The following is a 21256-nucleotide window of genomic DNA, read 5'->3' as shown; positions in this document are numbered from 1 at the left end:
CCAAATTGTAAAAAAATAAATATCTTAAGTTATCAGTCAACGTTACAATAAAGAAATTCCAAACAATAAAACACTTCACACATACAAAGGGCACTAGGAAAGTTTTGCATGTGAGTGAATGCTTTAGACTTTTCAAAATAATTTCTACTACACTCAATACACTTCTCCATACGTCGAAAGCAGTCACTGAACCAACCCTGCTACTTTTCTTCGGTTACATTTTCACACTCTTGATACCATGCTGCCAGAAGCTCCTCGTCGGATGCAAAACGCCGCCCTTTCAGCTTCATCTTCACTTCTGGGAAGAGTGCGAAGTCACATGGGGCAAGATCAGGACTGTATGGAGGGTGATCAAGCACAGTTGACCCTGATCTGGCAAGAAAATCCATTGTTACGTTAGCACGATGTGCTGGAACATTGTCGTGATGCAAGAGCCAAGTGCTGAGCCGTGACCTTGGACGGAGCTGCTTGAGAGCCTGGATGACCTGAGGCAGACAAGTCTCACTGTACCACTCCGCAGTAACTATCCTCTGTGTTTCTAGCACAAACCGCCCCGTTTAGTGAAGAATGCTGCAATCATCCTTTTCTTCAGTGACCTTGACTTTCGCACAGTCACAGGAGTACCCTCATCTTCAAACAGCCACACCTTGTTCTGGGATTTTGTTGGGACATCATAATAATAAAGCCAAGTTTCGTCACCTGTAACGATGCTATTGACGTTACGCGAAGTCCCATTTTCAAACTGTTTTAGCATTTTTCGCCACCATTTAACTCGATGTGCCCTTTGTTCCTCTGAAAGCGAATGGGGCACCCAAAGGGAACAAACCTTTTTAACATGGAGATGGTCGTTGTAGAATTGAATGAATAGCTGGTTGCGGGATGTGGCGGGTCTCTTCTACCTGCCGATATGTCAACCGTCTCGTGCTGCAACATTTTCCTCACAGCTTCAATGTTTTCCTCAGTCACTGATTCAGACGGTCACCCAGAACGAGGATCGTCTTCAATCCCAAAATTTCCCCTCTGGAACTCTTTGTACCAGCGGAAAATTGTTGTCCGATGTGAACAGTCTTTCCCCAGCACAGGAGTCATTTCCTCCAGGCACTGGTCAACAGTTAATCCATGAGCAAAATTGTAGCGGATAATTGCGCGATATTCACCTTTAGACCACACTGACATCTTAACTTGCTTTCAATCCCACTGCTTGGTAACAACTGGTGTGAAGGTCGCGCCTTGCTGTCTTCTAGACCGATTTTCACCCCTCTTTTCATCCCTCACCATAACAGGTGTGTCCAGCCGACCGTTTTTGCGTATTGCAAAATTTTCCTAGTGCCCTTTGTAATTAACATGTAATATACATCCTAAAATTAAACGTTCAAAATAGTACTCGGGCTGCGGATGGATCAATTTTATATCAAGACACGTTATCTGATTTATTTTTAACGGTTGCTGGGGAGCAGCACGCGTCCTCTAGTACTGCATATGTTTATGTTATCATCAAGTACTCAGGACTCTGTTGCCACAAAATCGTTCCATGCCACTAAATTACTAGCTGTTCTCTTAACTGCTTCATAGCTTTCCACTTCAATGTCTTCTAAGATCTATTTTATGAATGAGTTATTAGGTGTTCCTCGAGGCCTTTTTCCAGCAGTAGCCTTCTACAACGGTTGTTATTAATGGAAAAAGGCGTATAAGTTTTTTTTTTTGCTAGGGGCTTTACGTCGCACCGAGACAGATAGGTCTTATGGCGACGATGGGATAGGAAAGGCCTAGGAGTTGGAAGGAAGCGGCCGTGGCCTTAATTAAGGTACAGCCCCAGCATTTGCCTGGTGTCAAAATGGGAAACCACGGAAAACCATCTTCAGGGCTGCCGATAGTGGGATTCGAACCTACTATCTCCCGGATGCAAGCTCACAGCCGCGCGCCTCTACGCGCACGGCCAACTCGCCCGGTGCGTATAAGTCTGACCCCACCCGGAAATGCGTCGTTTACGTATTTATTTCATTATGGATCTCTTTTGCCACCTGACTTTTCATCCCGTTTTCCATTACACCATTGTCTGCTGTCCATCTCACTACATTTTCGAAAGTCTTTTTGCAATCGTCCAGAGTCCTGTACCATATTTATAATCTATATAGTAAAACGTTTTCTCATGGTGTGTGTTTATGTTGGTAGAAGTTGAGTGTTGTAAGTATTACACAACGAGCTAGAAAGAGGACTATAGAGTGGCTAACATGGCTGCTACAGTGCTCCGGGTGGTGCCAAGGCGAAATAGCGACTCCATAGTTTAAGCGCCATTCATATAATTTCTCCGCATACGGTGCGATACTTCTAATAGATTAGATCGAAGAAAATATGCTCTCTACGTGTGTGGCATGAAATTGCATAAATTGTAGAGAAAACACGAAGAATAAATATCATATTTTAGATAAGATTCTTTTTTTACTAAAGTACACAGTTTTGGGCGATTAGCAGAATTACGTTGCCTGTGTAGCACAATCCAGCACGTGTACATTAGGCCTACTTTTATTTTCTTGTATTTGGTATTTGAAGGTGCTCAGATAGGTTACGTCAGTAGATTTACCGGCCCGTAAGGGAACTCCACCGGGGCAAATCTCCGGCACTTCAGCTTCTCCGAAAACCGTACTAAGTAGTCGGTAGGACGAAAAACCAATACCACTATTTATTATTACATTGTATCCTACAGAGCACATTTCCCCAGCATTTTGAAAATAAATATAAAGTGAACAACGATGTTACAAGACGCCTGCTGTCCAACGCCACACCTACAATATTTAGAATTTCCTAGTCACCTCATCCCCTTTGCCAACGATACGGAGTAATATGAGGACTTTCAGTCCTACATCACCACTACTACTGAGCGAGTTGGCTACGTGGTTCGCGGTATATAGCTCTTAGCTTGCATTCGGGATATAGTGAGTTCTAATTCCACTGCCGACAGCACTGATAGCTGGTTTTCCGTGGTTCCCATTTTCACATCAGGCAAATACGGAGGCTGCTGTGCCTTAATGCCACTGACACTTCCTTCGCAGTCCTAGCCTTTTCCTATCCCATCGTAGCTATAAGGCGTGTCTGAGTGGGTGCTACATAAGGCAAATAAAAAATCGGCGTTACCATAATCTTCTTCCAAAGATAATCGAAGTGAATTATTCAAGAAAGTTAACTTATGTGATTTAAGATCATTATCACAAGAAGAACTGTTCTCTTTTTTTAGCAATTATTTCTAATTGTTTATCCTACAAATTCTTGTTCTTATTTTATTGTTATTATTATTATTATTATTATTATTATTATTATTATTACTATTATTATTATTAAGGGATACTTTATTACACCATTGTTCACTTCAAACCTTGTACCCCACGGCTCTAGAATACTTATTTTTCGTAAATTATTAGTAGTTTTACGCCCTACTAACTACTTTTTCGGATAAGCCGAGGTGCCGGAATGTTGTCCCGCAGGAGTTCTGAGGGATTTGAGCACCTAAATACTATCGTACTGAGCCAGGATCTAACCTGCCAAGTTGTTTAGTGTCCGGCTTCTTGGCTGAATGATCAGCATGCTGGCCTTTGGTTCAGAGGGCACCAGATTCGACCGGGTTGAGCATTTTAACCGGGTAGTCGACAGTTAATTCCTCTGGATCCGGGACTGGATAACCTTCTTCATCTACACACAACAGAACATTCTACAAACCACTACAGAAGCACGCAATAGTAAATACATCACTCCACCTAGTGTTGGCGTCGTCAGGAAGGGCATCCGGTCGTAATATTAGGCTAAATCCATACAAAATGCCAATTCCAGGTAAATGGAAAGATATCAGGATTTATTATTATTATTATTATTATTATTATTATTATTATTATTATTATTATTATTATTATTATTATTATTATTATTATTAAAGTTATATGAATTATTTCTCGATGTTGTTATATTGCTTTGCTCAAGGTTTTCTGTTCTATATTTTCATTCCCTGTAAGTGGGTCTAAATTTTTGGCAATGTCTTTTGATTTGTTTTGTAATTCGGACTAGTGGAAATGCGCTAATTTTCTTTCTTTATACAATATGTAAGTACGTAGTCTGTATCTTGTATTTTTTAATGTCCTTTTAAACAGACATTGCGCATCTTTGAGTGCTTCCCTAATAAAGAAAACTGTGAAACGGTATTTATTCCCGCAGCCTCTGTACTTGCATCATCACAAGCCCACTCGATTTGGTCGCTTACAATATGGCGGACGTGGCTTTCAAGTAGATTCAAATATGGCGGCCCAATAGCCACTCTATAGTCCTCTTTCTAGCTCGTTGGTATTACAGTATCGTAAAGTTCCAATTTTCACATTGTTTCGAAGAACGCAAACATTTGGAATTCGACAAAATCTATATATGAAAAGATTTTTGTCGGTATATTGCTCAGAATGAAAAAAATAATGTTATTTCTGTATCGGTCGTGTCCACACTAAGAAGGAAATGTAATATTTAATTTTACGTCAGTTTAGGTCGAGTAGGACCTTAGCTATCATTTGTCCAAGAAATTTCGCCAGAAGGAATCTGAAGCATAAAACTCGATGTAGCCTTTCTCACGGTTGGTTTTACACGAAAATAGTGCATGGCTATTTTTTGTTCTATACTTCTTTCCGATACAGCCAAAAATAATGGGAATATCATTGGCAGTCGTGTGAAAATTTAAGACCAAGACCGTTAACTAACTCTATAGACTATAAAGTGTGTTGCTATGGAGATCGTTCCAACTACTTTTTAAAGGCTTTGAACATCTGCCAGTATTCTTTCATATTAACCCGATGCTTGGCTTTCTTTTATACGCCAGGGAAGAGATCGATTCAAGATCAACAATAATGAAAACAAAATGAAATTGCAAAGAACCACAGTAAACAAAAGTGCAATTGTGCAATTACGTCACAAGCCGCTGACAGGGAGAGGCATGCCCACTGATGTGCCTCAAAATACGGGGAACAGTACGAAGGGTGGACAAAACTAAAATCATGCACATACTAAGTGATTCTCCCTTCACCGACGGGTAACTGCTAGTATGCAATAAAATAGTTATTAGCAACGGAATTCAACAATGAAGAATTACTAATTTTGTCTTCTTCGTTAATATGAGTGAAAAGAGCATTCTTTTAATCTAAATGATCAGAAGCTCAAGCAGCTTCGCACGATAACAGTGTCATTTTGTTTTTCTGTGTAATGGTTTTGACACAGAATTTTTCGAATGTCCATGAGCCGTACTTTCACTTCCTCCCGGGGCAACAGATGCTCAACTGGGGAAAGGAGTGGCCTTCACAATACGCATTTCTAGTTTCTTGTTTCATCTGGAAGTTGCATTGGCCCATAGACTGAATTCTTTACGAACGAAATCCCATCTCCTTTATTCTTACTGGCATGAACATTTTGCCAGCCTCATCTGAAAATGGCGTAAATTTCACACAGAATCTCTCTGTTTTCAATTGTAGGATGGATGTTAGGTACGAACAGCTGTAATGCGAATAATTCAAGGCAATTTTTAAGTCCATAAGTAAAATAAAGCAAATCAAAGCAAAATGTAAGCTTGTAGATTTACGTAACTGTTGTTATCGTAATTATAGCCCGTTACCTCCAGTTTTACATAGATTCCGAACCACAGAAACGCGACTTTTCATTTAAAAATCTCACTTTATTGGTCGGGAGCGGTGAATTGAAGTGAATAAAATATTGGAACAGTCATGGTCAATTGTACTGTAGTTCACTTCTGAGGAAGGGGAGCAAAGCCTTCGCAAACCGTAACGTTTTTCTTGCAGTTTATTCATTTTACGGATGTTATGTCTACAATCTTAATTCTTCATCTTAAATTAGCATTTCCATACTATTCCCTAGACAGGTCTTCTCTCTTAACAAATTTGAGCATGCAAAAGAGATTTACATTGTTTGATGAAGTGTTAAGCGTGAATAAATGTCTTTCTATACAATCTTTGATGGAGTGATTCTTCATTGTGTATCATCACGAAGTAAATCTAAGAAATATTAAACATGATGTTAGATTGTATCTTCTGCAACTCCGACAATACAGCATTCATGAACACAAATGTCCGTACCTCTTAACAAGATAAGCGAACAACAACTTGTAGGATTCCAGTATTTGATTTTCAGGAGGTCTATCCAAGGCCTTTTATCTTCATATTCTTTCCCACCTTAGCGTGATTAGCTGCCACCCCCGGAGGCCCGGGTTCGATTACCGGCTCTGCCACGAAATTTGAAAAGTGGTACGAGGGCTGGAACGGGGTCCACTCAGCCTCGGGAGGTCAACTGAGTAGAGGTGGGTTCGATTCCCACCTCAGCCATCCTGGAAGTGGTTTTCCGTGGTTTCCCACTTCTCCTCCAGGCGAATCCCGGGATGGTACCTAACTTAAGGCCACGGCCGCTTCCTTCCCTCTTCCTTACCTGTCCCATCTAATCTTCCCATCCCTCCACAAGGCCCCTGTTCAGCATAGCAGGTGAGGCCGCCTGGGCGAGGTACTGGTCATACTCCCCAGTTGTATCCCCGACCAAGAGTCTGAAGCTCCAGAACACTGCCCTTGAGGCGGTAGAGGTGGGATCCCTCGCTAAGTCCGAGGGAAAAACCGAACCTGGAGGGTAAACAGATGATGATGATGATGATGATGATTCTTTCCCACCTTTAAAAGTTACCCTCAAGCGTATTCGTCTTACTAATGTCATTCACGTCACCTCTCCACAGAAAGCTTGGAACATCCCGCTTAGTCGAGCAGCTCGTCTTCTTACCCCTCATTCTTCTCAGCCCAGAGTTTGCAACACTATTCTTTGGCCAGAAATCATCCAGAACAAATCGTGTTGCTTTCCTTAGTATCTTTTCCAGTTCTCATATCAAGTAGTCTTGGTGTCCGACTAGTTGGCTGAATGGTCAGCGTACTGGTCTTCGGTTCAGATGGTCCCGGGTTCGATTCCCGGCTGGGTCGGGGATTTTAATCGCTTCTGATTAATTCTTCTGACTCGGGGACTGGGTGTATGTGTCCGTCCCAACACTCTCCTAATCATATTCAGACAACATACCATACTATCAACCATTATAGAAACACGCAATAGTCATTACATCCCTCCATATGGGATTGGTCAGGAAGGGCATCCGGCCGTGAAACAGGGCCAAATCCACACGTGCGACGCAGTTCGCACCCGCGATCACACAGGTGTGAGAAAAGTGGTAGGAAAAGAAGAAGAAGATATCAAGTAGTCTTAGTGAGAGTCCCATACACTGGAACCATACTTACCGGAGGCTTATATGCCCTTCCTTAACATCATTAGTACAACCCCTAAATACTATCATAATATTCGTACCGTATGAAGAGTTATGTAACCTTTATTTATAACCTCGTTAATTTGATTACCTCAATAAACCTATTTCATTATATTAACATCTAAGTACTTACAGTGATCCCCGCGAGGTATATTCACACCATCGACACTGTGATTAAAGTGGAGAGAACTTTTCCTCTAGGTGAAACTTACAACCTAGCTTTTCATTCCGCTTACCAGCATACCATTGTCTGCTGCCCATCTCACAACATTATTGAGGTATTTTTGTTTGCACTCTCACACAATTCTGTGTCTTATTGATTACTCTACATTATCTGCAAAAAGCCTTAACTGTGATTCCAGTTCTTGACTCATATTATTTACTAGCTTACGTACCCGTGCTTTGCTACGGAATTCTAGCTAAAATACTAGGTGCACGTTGTGAATAAGATTCTATTACATTTTATTGCTCTTGGCGTTACCCGAAAAACACCACGGAGAGGTCACATGTCGTTTCTCATTTAAAGTCCGGGTTGGAGAGTTTTCATTATAATGGCAGGTCTCATTTCCTACTGCCAGTCACAGTCGAGTTTGGGAGTTTAGATTATAATGGCAGGCCCCTTGTCTACTGCCAGTCACAATCGATTTTGGGAGTTTTCATTACAAAGGCAGGCCCCCTTTGCTACTTCCAGTTACATTTCGAGATGCCCCCTCGCCTACTGCCAGTCACATTCGAGCTGGAGTGTTTTCATTATAATGCCAGGACCCTTTGCCTACCGCCAGTCACACTCGACTTCTCATTAGAATGGCAGGCTCCCTTGCCTACTGCCGTTCAACTTATGTTTTCCAAGGTGGTTGTTGAAGTCAGGTTGTTTTATAACATGTCCCTGTTAACTATTTTCGTTCGCCCCTGTGGCTGCAGAATCACAAGGCTGTCAGGAGAGCTTACACGTGAACAGGCTACGTATAACTGCCCATTGGGAAAAACAATCATTTCTTAAATCCACGCCAGCAATTTTTAAATAATGTCCCTGAGCTTTGTTTGTTGTCATTGCGAAGCATACTTTAACGAGAAAAGTCGTCTGAATACGAAGTGGTAGTCAGAGGACATCAAAGGAATGCTGAGTATGAAAACTGTTTCCTGCACCACATCCTGTGAAGGTGTTTGCTTCGACCACGTTAACTATGTAAAGACTTCATCTGCAGCCTGGTGCCAAATCAAAGCTTACGATATATCAGATTCTGTAGCAGCATTATAAGTGCTCCAACTTTCAGACTGAGATTGTGAGGTGGAAAACCTGGTGGATTTAAAGTACGGAGGAACTCTACAGGATAGTGGGCCACGTCCTCTATCTTCACCACGGAATCCACAGACCTATATCTCACCATCTTAGCAAGAAGTTTGTCCAATAAGGAATCCACACAATTGTTGTGTGCCATTGTGCACTCATCCCATAGTCCTATAATCACTACATAGTCCCGCAAAACCTTCATTGCATTGCTGGTTTTCGATATATTGAACACTGGTTCCCCAGCGTTGTCGAGATCAATGGGGACTTTAAACATGAAATGTGCTATCTTACCTTCCGGCAGAAAAGTCGTAGCGGTTCCAGAGGATGCAACCGCGACAACAATTTTGGCGTCTCCTCTGAATTTAGTAAGTAACAAATTGATTAGAAACGTCTTGCCCGTATTACCAGGGGCATCAAGGAAGTGCATTTTGCTACTGTTCGCTCTGACATGGTGTAAAGGCGCCCGCATGTGTGTTGAAGGAGTAGAAGGACGGGACTTCATATAACAAACCCCTGGCAAAATTTTACAGTTTGGAAAAGTATGCAAAATGCCATTAAAGTGGTGTTCCGTGGCTTCAGAACACCATCCCTTGCTTTTTCGGCAGTGGAAACTGTGCGTGAAACTTGTCCATATGAACATCGAAATTAATTTCCGCCGAATAACTTTCATGAATTGGGAATACGAGAATCCATCCAACATCTTCGTGGACGTGCTTGATATACCTGCTAGAACTTCGTCATTATAATTTCGAAAAACAAAAGAAGCTCAGTCACTGCCCTCATTTGCTTATTTGCAGGTAGGCCTATACTTGATAGATGTCACACTACTGCAATGGTCAACATTGAAGGGCTCGGGATAAAACGGGCGAATATGGCACAACGAACCTATTATCTACGTCAGTGGCCTGTCCTAGATGAGTAGTGAAGCCGAAGAAGTACCTTTGGATAGGTAGATTCTAAATATATAGATTGGTTTAAATTTGCCCCTAGTTTTCCAGTTCTAAGAAATCTGTTACCTAGCGAGCCGGCCGTGCGGTTAGGGTCGCGCAGCTGTGAGCTTGCATTCGGAAGATAGTGGGTTCGAACCCCACTGTCACAGCCCTGATGGTGGTTTTCCGTAGTTTCCATTTTCACAACAGGCAAATGATGGGGCTGTACCTTAATTAAGACGACGACCGCTTCCTTCCCATTTCTAGCCCTTTCCTATCTCATCGTCGCCATAAGACCCATCTGTGTCGGTGTGACTAAAGGCAACTTGTAAAAAAAATTGTTATTAGACTATTATTATTATTCACCCTCGTAGTGTGTCCCACAAACCTTCACTGCATTACTGATTTGCGATATATTGCAAACTTTTTGAAAAGAAAAGTCACATCACAATGGTTTGGATTCCACGGAAGACAGTGGACCCACTCCATTCCGAAGTCACTGTCATAATTTCACCACCTGACGATGGAACCTAGACTCTGAAACACGTTGTGGAATGCAACATTTAATAAATATTGGGACTAGTAACATTTTAATTATTCATAAATAAATAATTCACAGTCACGGACAACTCCTACTTAAAACATGGTTATGTTGAAAAATAGCAATACTTGTCCCTAAAATTTAAATGTCTTAAAAAGATTGATAACTAACAATGGAGAACAAAAGTATACATTTAACGCAATACTTGTGTATTTACAACAGACTTCAATTTAATTTACATCACTTAAATTGCTTACTAACAATGGCTTAGTGTTGAAAATTTATGAAAAGCAGAGTAATGACGGCCTAATCTTGATTTTACTAGCCCTCTTGAGAAGGATGAGGTTGTTTACCTCCCCAGAAAGGGATCGGTGTGGGGCTTCATGAGAAATATCGCTCTACCAACAACTGGATTCGCCATCACCAAGGTCTCTCATACAGTGAATGGCAGGTGCAATCAAAATTACATCTTATGTTTCTGATGTACGGACTATTCTGGGAAGAACCCAGGACGGGAACCTCAGTCACAGATATATCAGGGAGAAAGAAACACTGACACACGTTCTGGATTCATGCCCCTATGGTAAAGTACTGAGTAACTCAAGTCACCATAATATCTTTGATTGCAGAAGAGCTCCGAAAGAGAAACTTTAATGTGCATGCGATTCGAGGATCTGTGAACTTGATCCGATCTCATTATAAAATTAGACATAATTTATCTCCACCAGTGACGTAGAGACACCTATTAGCCCCCATTTCCGCATTATGCTGAGTAACTCAAAATTCATGATAAAAAACCGTGATGCTGGACAGTTCAAAGGTCCGATGTTAACATTTGTACACTGACAGTGATTATTATAAATGTGAATTTGCCATAGTTTCACAAGTTCTGATGTAAATAACCTACTGCTACGTCCAATAATTGGTCAAATTATCTACCTCAGATTCTACAGCGGGGATGGTTGCTTAGTTGTACCTTTCCTTAAAACAATAATCACCACCATCAGATGCTACATTAACATACATAATCAGACTGTTTTGTGAATTCAATAACCAAACTTTTAATATAAAAATAAAATGTAGCAACATTAGTTGTTAAGATGATTATTAAATAGAATAACTAAATATAAATGGTATTAGGATATAGAGTATTCTTTACCACTTACCTATTATAGTAGCGTTCGAAGACTTCTTATGAATTTCTACCTCTCTGCTGCGAATTTCGTGTCGGTTTTCTAACTGCTCGCAGTACTTTCTCATTTCCTTTATTGCCATCTTGAAACAGAAAGAGAATTTACCATTAGCCTTTAAACCAGGTTATTTATCATTATCTCTTAAAATATTTGAGTGCATCTAGATTAAAAGCCACGCGGAGGTGACTAAAATCACATTGTCAGTAATGTGTATGTCTACTACAAGATGTTCTATGAGATATATAGTCCATTTTAAAGTTAGACTGACATATGTCCGAGCTTTTAGAAGTAGTGGGGGCAGACCAGTTACTTCCTACTGTTGTTGTTCGTTTTCTGTGTCAGCTAACTCCACATGGATAAGAACAAACTGGGATCTTTATTTGGTTGAAGTAAGATAGATACTGTATAGCCTAATGTGAACTACGTTTTTCGGATTGTAAACAAGTCGAGTGCACGATTGCGGTGTGGACTAGTTTAAAGCACTTGAAGCGATTGTTCGCGGTTCAACGGATAGAGCACAACATTACTAACAAAATAGCCTATTTTGTTCTTATCTACATTGAGTTAGCTGGAAAGAGAACAGCAGCAACAGAGGGGAACTGTTCTCCTCACACTACTTTTAAAACATCAGGAGCATGCCAGTCTAAATTTAAAATAGGCTACTATACGTGTGTACTATGTTCCATGGAAAACATTGCGAATTACATTGGATTCCAGTAATGCAGGTGCGGCGTCTCATAAAGTTCAATGGTTCGCTGAACCACCTGCCACTAAGAAACCACTTATTTTCCCGATTATTATTTATCTAAGGGTTGTTGTTGCTGTTGGTGGTGGTGTTGGGGTTGGTAGTGGTTTGGCTTTCTTCGTTTACAACCCCACAAAGTGATATATTCCTGCCCGGGGAGTGTGAGATTTACTTTTAAAAATCACAACTTTATCACGCAGTAATTTTTTTTTTTTTTTTTACTAGAACGCTAGAATGTCCTAAATTTACTATCTCAGGGAAAGAAGGGTAAGGGTATATTTTTCCCGAAGGCAGGTCCGAAACTCCGCAGAGGTGTGCCTGAGTCGAAGTTTACGTACGGTACGGTGGCCAGTTCCTGTCCGCTCCTCCATTCCCTCCACCAACAGTGCGTGGCAACCCATCCAAATCTTGACCACGTCCAATGTTGCTTAACTTCGGAGATCTCACGAGATCCGGTGTTTCACCACGGCTACGTTGGCTCAGGGAAAGAAGCAAGCAATAAATGGTCTGCTTTTTCGAAAGTTTCCACTTAAAGCTAGAATTATTTAGGTCTGCAAATGGGAAGAATAACCTGCTATACATTCCCCTTGTTGTTCAGTAACTGCCAGCGGAAGGGGACATGGAATTTAGGGAATATCATGAAATTATTGAAAAAATGTCCGACTCACTGGCTGAATGGTCAGCATTGAGACCTTCGGTTCAGAGGGCCCCGGGGTGGATTCCCGGCTGGGTGTGCGATTTTAATCGCGTGTCATTAATTCTTCTGGCTCGGGGACTGGGTGTTTGTGTTTGTCCCAACAACTCTTTCATCTTCATATTCAGACAACGCACTACACTACCAACCACCACAGAAACACGCAATAGTGATTACATCCCTCCATATAGGGTTGCGTCAGGAAGGGCATCCGGCCGTAAAACAGAGCCAAATCCATATGTGTGCAACGGTTCGCACCCGCGACCCCACGGATGTGGGAAAAGCGGTAGAAGAAGGAATGAAATTATTGAAAAATTAAGCCCGCATGGTGGCCATGATTGTTAAGGCGTCAAGTCTGTATGGTCTGACACCGTGGTTAACCAGTTCGAGTCCTATTGGTGGAAAACATTTTCACTGTCAGAATGTTGGCTGACAGAGTAGGAAAGTTGGTAGTATACAATTTCTAGTCACTAGATTATGTGTCAAAAGCCTGGATTCAATTGGGGTTTCATGTCGGATCAAATATGTCAGGTAAATTTATTGGAACCTAAGCACTGATTTTAAATGAGCAACCTCTGGCAGTTTACACACACTGCTTCAGCCTTCAGTTGAACTTGTGCATTTCAAAAAGCTGTAATATATTAAGCGAATTAAGGGTTAGGGATTATCTCATCAGTGACAATGTATGTCTCTGCTTCTGCGCAAAGAATGTCTACTCTTCAAAGAGTTACTAGTGACCCGATATCAGTGAGTCAAAAAAAAAGACCAAGTAAAAAGCATTTTGTCCTAATCATAGCGTAGAAAGACACGATAGCTTCATTGTATTTCAGGAACTAATATTACAAGCAAGGCGTCTTGAACAAATAAAGGAAGATCCAGATAGTGAGACGTTTAGTAAAGCTGTTGCTTTGGGCGCGGCTTTGAGAAGAAACGAATTTATCATTGGCTTGAAAACAACTGTATTGTCTTACATTGACACCGTAATAGGAAGTTTGAATATAATGAAAAAAATACCGATGAAAAGTGTAAAGGCATTTTTATTGCAGCAAATGACATGGCTGCTTCGAAGGGTGAACAAATCCGTCTCCCACGTACTTGTGGCAGGCAAACTCAATGAACGAATGTGTCAACTAAGGATCCTGATGAATACCTCAGGAAGGTAGTAGGCTATTCATGCCTTTTTCCACCCCTTAATACGACTTTGTGATAATGTTAACAGAGCGACCCTTTTAGAAGGGCGTATTCCTAGTGATTTTTCTAAGTTTTCAGTAGACGAAATTATTAAACCAGTAGAGATGTGTGAAGCAAATTGCACAGCAATGAGTCCTGAATTAAGAGCAGAAATATCACTATGGAGAGATAATGCATTTGAAGACCTTATTTAAAATTAAAATTCTAGAAACATGTACTTGTGTGTATATTTATGCATTTGATAGTTTAGATGTATAATACATTTTTGAATTGTATTGATAAGGCGGACCTAGACATAAGTAACTGTAGCTCTCTGCATGGCAAACTCGTGATCCACGGCTCGAATTTCGCCTCCGTACTGTTCACGCGGGCTTGCTTTAACTTTCAGGTTGTACATTATTTGCAAGTACATTAAAATTTGCGCAGTAATATGTATTGAACAATACTAGTTGATTAATGTTCGTATTGTCGTCTGCTTCACCGTGGGAAATCGGATGTTATTTATTGAAAATATAAGTACCTTATTGACACGATATAGGCCTTTGGGCTTATGCCGTGTCAAGAAAATAAGGTGAAATTCTTTACGTTTCGCAGAGAACTTTGCTCTGCGTCATCAGAAGAAAATCTCGACTGTCCACGAGAAAGGCTTCTCAAACAATGAGAAGCAGTAATGTATAAGGCATAAGCACAATGAACAAAGGCGGGGTTTTCACATCCACAAGCAGTTTTTCAAATCGTCTAAATTCAAACCTCATTGTTTGAGAAGCCTTTCTCGTGGACAGTCGAGATTTTCTTCTGATGACGCAGAGCAAAGTTCTCTGTGAAACGTAAAGAATTTCACCTCATTTTCTTGACACGGCATAAGCCCAAAAGCCTACATCATGTCTATAAGTACAGGCCGTGAAAGCATCAATGGTAACATTATTGTTAAACGTTGATTGGTTCAAGGAATTCGTTGGTACAGTTTTAACTGATGATTAAGAGTATGATATCACAATTAAATATCCAGAATTGGAGCCTTTTTGTGGGTGGGAGTAAAAAATTGTGACCAGAACATTCACAAAATCATTTTCGTTCTTCTTCTTCAGTATATTTGTTGTTTGTCATGTATAGTATGAAGGGGCTGCCTGGCCGAGGCGGTAAAGGCGTGAGGACGTGAGTTCGAATCCCCGTCAGGAAGTCGAAAAATTTAAGAACCGAGATTTCCACTTCCGGAGGTGCATATGGCCCTGAGGTTCACTCAGCCTACACCAAAAATAAATGAGTACCAGGTTAATTCCTGGGGGCAAAGTCGGCCGGGCGTAGACCTAACAACTCTACCCCATCACGTGCCGAGGTTAACAATGGTGGAAGCCTTTACCTTCCGCTCCTCCAAGGGCCTTCATGGCCTGTACGGAGGTGACTTTGCTTTTTGCATGTATAGTATGATGCAGATCGTTGTAAGATTTGTGTTGCGACTATGAAATAGCACACGAACCAGGACGATAATGGTCGTAAAAACAAGAGAAGCAGTAATGTATAAGGCATAAGCACAATGAACAAAGGCGGGGTTTTCACATCCACAAGCAGTTTTTCAAATCATGGAGCAACAAACAAAAACACTACAAGGTGACATTTGATCCGTGGAGTGTGAGCCTGGGAAGCGGAGAGCTTAATCTTTGCACTACGCGTTCGTTGAGGGAATTTGTCGCCTACTAGTTTTTATGAAGCACTGTCGAAATATTCAAATTTCATGTTCTCGGAATTTAATAGGAGTTGTGCTTTACAATTTGAACCGGTGAAATTTCTTGCCTTTGGCTTTACATACAACGTCTTGAAAATGGATCAATTTGGTGGGGACACGTTTCCAAAGTCACCTTGTAAGTGGGATGGGTCCTCTTCAGACTATTCGACTAGAAACACGAATTTCCACTATTGATAAACGTTCACCTATCGTATTTGAATCGCCTAACAATGCTTTGATATTGAAAGGTATCTCTAAACCTCTGTAGAAATTATACGCATTGACTTACTTTCTCGTGTCTTGATCTAGAGTTCTTCTGTAAATCTCGTAGAAGTTCAGCTGTACAATACTGATGATTATAACGAACCATGATATTGTAGAGTTCCGCAACCGAATTCACCTTCGCTAGCTGTGCTGACAATTCTCGCAGTACCTGCAAAACAAGGGGACAGTAATATTAAAACATCATGCATTACTTCCTAGACTTATGAGCAAAATGTATTATTTGCAGCAGTTAACTTCTTTTTTTCACAGTTTGCTTTACGTCGCACCGACACAGATAGGTCTTATGGCGACGATGGGATACGAAAGGGCTAGGAGTGGGAAGGAAGCGGCCGTGGCCTTAATTAAGGTACAGCCCCAGCATTCGCCTGGTGTGAAAATGGGAAACCACGGAAAACTGTCTTCAGGGCTGCCGACAGTGGAGTTCGAACCCAATGTTTCCCGGTTGCAAGCTCACAGCTGTGCGCCCCTAACCGCACGGCCAACTCGTTCGGACGGACCAAAAATCTGAAGGTAGGTAGGCTGACAAATACATATGAACTCCCAGGAGAAAAGACAGGTAAAATATAGAAACTTGGCAGCAAATTATTCTCTTTGGAAAATAACATGTCCGCCTCTGTGGTGTAGTGGTTAGCGTGATTAGCTGCCACCCCCGGAGGCCTGGGTTCGATTCCCGGCTCTGCCACGAAATTTGAAAAGTGGTACGAGGACTGGAACGGGGTCCACTCAGCCTCGGGAGGTCAACTGAGTAGAGGTGGGTTTGATTCCCACCTCAGTCGTCCTGGAAGTGGTTTTCCGTGGTTTCCCACTTCTCCTCCAGGCAAATGTCGGCATGGTACCTGACTTAAGGCCACGGCTGCTTCCTTCCCTCTTCCTTGCCTGTCCCATCCAATCTTCCCATCCCTCCACAAGGCCCCTGTTCAATATAGCAGGTGAGGCCGCCTGGGCGAGTTACTGGTCATTCTCCCCAGTTGTATCATCCGACCAAGAGTCTGAAGCTCCAGGACACTGCCCTTGAGGCGTTAGAGGTGGGATCCCTCGCTAAGTCCGAGGGAAAAACCGACCCTGGAGGGTAAATCGATTAAGAAGAAGAAGAAGAAGAAGAAGAAAATAACGTGTCAACTTAGTTATACTTTCCTCCCCCCACCCCTCTCAATATTAAGGGATGCCATTGAAGGTGAATATATATTTTAAAAATGCATCGTTATGTGAACATTTAAAGTTGGCTAGTGTACTTCGTAGTAATTGAGAATGACGTCCGGCTCTATGGCTAAATGGTTAGCGTGCTGACCTTTGGTCCCGGGTTCTATTCCCGGCAGAGTCTGGAATTTTAAATTTAATTGGTTAATTTCGCTGGCACGGGGGCTGAGTGTATGTATCGTCTTCGTCATCATTTCATCCTCATCACGACGCGCAGGTCGCCTACGGGAGTCAAATCTAAAGACCTGCATCTGGCGAGCCGAACTTGTTCTTGGACACTCCCGGCACTAAAAGTCATACGCCATTTCATTTCATTGAGAATGACATTCCGTAGTACTGGAGTTGGTGCCTTATGTTTGTTCTAAATCTATTTTACGCTGTTATGACAGATGTTAGCAAAAGTTCGTAATTTTCAGCTCTGCTGGTTGTAGGGTTAAGTACAGCAGGTGGGTCGAATATGTGTTCGTGTCTTTTTTCTTTCTCAGACGATAAATACGAGTAACTTCATTTCTTAGTTTTCTTATTTTCATTTGTAAACGCAGTTAATGTTGATATGAACAGCATTAATTATTTTATATAGAACTTACGCCCATCGCTTTCATCTTGTTTTGCAGCAAACAGTAAATCTACACCAAGGGGAATGGCCCAAACCAACCGTCATACTGGATTCTGCATTGCGGTCTGATTTATCCGGTATTGTAGTTGGTATTGGTATGTTCTGCATATCAGAAGTTAAGTCCTTGTTTGAGTTCGAGAAAAAGCGGTACATTTTCCCTTCCCAAAAAGTGTTTGCGGGACGGTGGGACATTTGTAAAAAGAAAGGGGGTGGGGCGGAAGGTATCCCTGCTCCTATCGGACTCATGCCTTCTAACAATTCTGCCAACGGAATTTCAACAGATAATGTTACCTGAGCCGGCTACAGTTGTGGAAGCAGAAAAATACTCAAGTTAAAGATCACAAAATACGTTATGCAGGTTTACAGTACATTCCTTTCATACCGAGCTCGATAGCTGCAGTCGCTTAAGTGCGGCCAGTATCCAGTATTCGGGAGATAGTAGGTTCGAATCCCACTGTCGGCAGCCCTGAAAATGGTTTTCCGTGGTTTCCCATTTTCACACCAGGCAAATGCTGGGACTGTACCTTAATTAAGGCCACGGCCGCTTCCTTCCCACTCCTAGCCCTTTCCTGTCCCATCGTCGCCATAAGACCTATCTGTGTCGGTGCGACGTAAAGCAACTAGCATTCCTTTCATGTCGTCTACTTTTTACATTGTAAGAAAATTGTTTCAAACTTTCAAAGTAATACCAATTTTCTTAACACCTGAATGTTAAAAAGTAATTCAGGAACGCAACAAATTAGAATCGACTGATATTATAATTCTATCGGTGTGGAGCACTAAGTTGGGAATGCGCCGTACACTTCCTTTCAAGGTACGTCTGAGTAATAATATTAAACACTAGCTGTTGTGTGGCCGTTGATTAGAGCAGTAATGCCACATAACAGAGATGTGTAGCCTACAGCACAATAGTCAAAGAACTAACTAACAACAGTCAGTGTGTCGATGGCTTACTTCTAAAACCTCGTATGTCCCAGTGCTCTTCCTATCCATTGTTTCTCTTAAGACTGGTCACGCCTCCCAGCCACATGTGGATATGCAGTCCATCAGAACAACTTTCGTTGTGTTCATTTTCCTATGGATACATGTAAAGGAAAATGAACCTAAATACATTATACTGTAGGAGTAGGCCTACGCAAATTCGCTTGCAAACAACATCCCTACAGTGCGGCATGGTAAGGTCTATTTTCCTTTACACAGTAGCACACGAAAATGAGCACAACGAAAATCATTCCGATGGACTGCATATATAATGTGGCTGGGAGGCGTAACCAGACTTAAGGAATATGATGGGTAGAAAGAGCATTGGAACATGCGATGTTTTAGAAGTAAGCCATCGGTATGGCTAGGACGTTGTAGGGAAGGCCATCACTTAGTTTTCTTCCGGTTTCTTTCGGTTCAGCGATACTACGCCATCCGAGGTCAAGGGAGTCTTTGCTTTCCTCCTCCTTTCATAACTCGCTGTTCTATTATTATTATTATTATTATTATTATTATTAAAAGTAATCGAATTACTTGTAATGCTTTTAAAATAATTTTTACCTATGATAGTTACTTATTACAAAATGTAATTTTTACTTGTAATATACAATCGTAATTGTTTCATTCCAGTAATCGATGTAGGGTACATCACATAGAAGCAGAAACGACTACAAATTTAAGTGATGGTGATTTGTTTTTTCAGTTCTACTACAGCAGAACCAGTAGCTTCACCAAAGTACTTTCTGACCCTTCCAGTACTTCCAAAGACATCAAACGTATCCTACAATATCCACCACTGCTGGGGATGTTATTAAAATGAAATGCAGATATTCCTTCAAGTGCTCCTGAAGAGAGCCTTTTCAGCAAATGCAAAGATGTACTTTGCCCCAACATGTCGACGCTTAGCAATGATAATTTTAAGAACTAATCATTTTGTAAAGTAGGTCAAAATAGCACATTATTTGGAATTATAGAAGTCACTAACAAAAATATAAATATATGGGGAAAAATAATTTGAAAGTTCCAAAGTAGTCTCACTTAGTGATGATAGCCACTTATCGTCTCTGTGCTAAAATAAATAATATATTTTTCCTTGCAAACTTTGGTATAAGTCCAGTCCCATTTAAAAAACAAAATGTCTGTGATTTCCTTCAGACTACCGAGCTGAATAACTCAGGTGGTAAAGTGATGGCCTTCTGAGCTCAAGATGGCAGGTTCTATCCTGACTCAGTCCAGTGGTATTTGTAGGTGCTCAAATACGTCATCCTCGTCTTGGTAGATTTGCCGGCATGTAAAAGAACTCCCGCGGGACGTAATCCCGGCACTTCTGCGTCTCCGAAAACTGTAAAAAATTGTAGTTAGTGGGACGTAAATAATAATAGCATTATTATTTCCTTCGGACTGTCGTTCTGTGCAGTAATTTTAATTTTACTGGTTACTTGTTGAAAAAGTAATCTGTAATTGTAACTGAGTAAAATATTTCTCAGGTCACTGTAATTCAGCCCAATTACCTTCTCCTTGTACTCTTCCCATCATTGATAATAATTAATTTATTATTTACTAATCGGCCAACTAGGAACCACTATAAGTTTCATTATACATTCTGGCGTTCATTCAAGTTTCGTCTGATCCAGTAGGTTTTCATTAGCTCGCTGTGTCGAGCACGGCGTTCATTCAAGTTTCGTCTGATCCAGTAGGTTTTCATTAGTTCGCTGTGTCGAGCACGGCATTCATTCAAGTTTCGTTTGATCCAGTAGGTTTTCATTAGCTTGCTGTGTCGAGCACGGCATTCATTCAAGTTTCGTCTGATCCAGTAGGTTTTCATTAGCTTGCTGTGTCGAGCACGGCATTCATTCAAGTTTCGTCTGATCCAGTAGGTTTTCATTAGTTCGCTGTGTCGAGCACGGCATTCATTCAAGTTTCGTCTGATCCAGTAGGTTTTCATTAGCTCGCTGTGTCGAGCACGGCATTCATTCAAGTTTCGTCTGATCCAGTAGGTTTTCATTAGCTTGCTGTGTCGAGCACGGCGTTCATTCAAGTTTCGTCTGATCCAGTAGATTTTCATTAGCTCGCTGTGTCGAGCACGGCATTCATTCAAGTTTCGTCTGATCCAGTAGGTTTTCATTAGCTCGCTGTGTCGAGCACGGCGTTCATTCAAGTTTCGTCTGATCCAGTAGGTTTTCACTAGCTTACAGTGTCGAGCACGGCGTTCATTCAAGTTTCGTCTGTTCCAGTAGGTTTTCATTAGCTCGCTGTGTCGAGCACGGCGTTCATTCAAGTTTCGTCTGATCCAGTAGGTTTTCATTAGCTCGCTGTGTCGAGCACGGCGTTCATTCAAGTTTCGTCTGATCCAGTAGGTTTTCATTAGCTCGCTGTGTCGAGCACGGCGTTCATTCAAGTTTCGTCTGATCCAGTAGGTTTTCATTAGTTCGCTGTGTCGAGCACGGCGTTCATTCAAGTTTCGTCTGTTCCAGTAGGTTTTCACTAGCTTACAGTGTCGAGCACGGCGTTCATTCAAGTTTCGTCTGTTCCAGTAGGTTTTCATT

At 41.5% G+C, this 21256-nt stretch overlaps 1 protein-coding gene across 1 annotated transcript in view; it reads right to left on the bottom strand.

Annotated features, from left to right (window-relative positions):
- LOC137498265 (vascular endothelial growth factor A-like) overlaps positions 1-21256 on the bottom strand; it is a 191484-nt gene that overhangs the window by 147779 nt on the left and 22449 nt on the right. Inside the window, exons 2-3 of the mRNA XM_068225780.1 lie at positions 15921-16064; positions 11252-11360 (exon numbers count right to left, since the gene is read on the bottom strand). Coding sequence (XP_068081881.1) covers positions 11252-11360; positions 15921-16064 — 253 coding nt within the window. The remainder of the gene's footprint in view (positions 1-11251; positions 11361-15920; positions 16065-21256) is intronic.

This window comes from Anabrus simplex, chromosome 1, assembly GCF_040414725.1.
Source record: "Anabrus simplex isolate iqAnaSimp1 chromosome 1, ASM4041472v1, whole genome shotgun sequence".
NCBI classification, from domain to species: Eukaryota; Metazoa; Arthropoda; class Insecta; order Orthoptera; family Tettigoniidae; genus Anabrus; species Anabrus simplex.
Note: the sequence above shows the minus strand (reverse complement) of the source record. Positions and strands in the feature narration are given on the sequence as shown.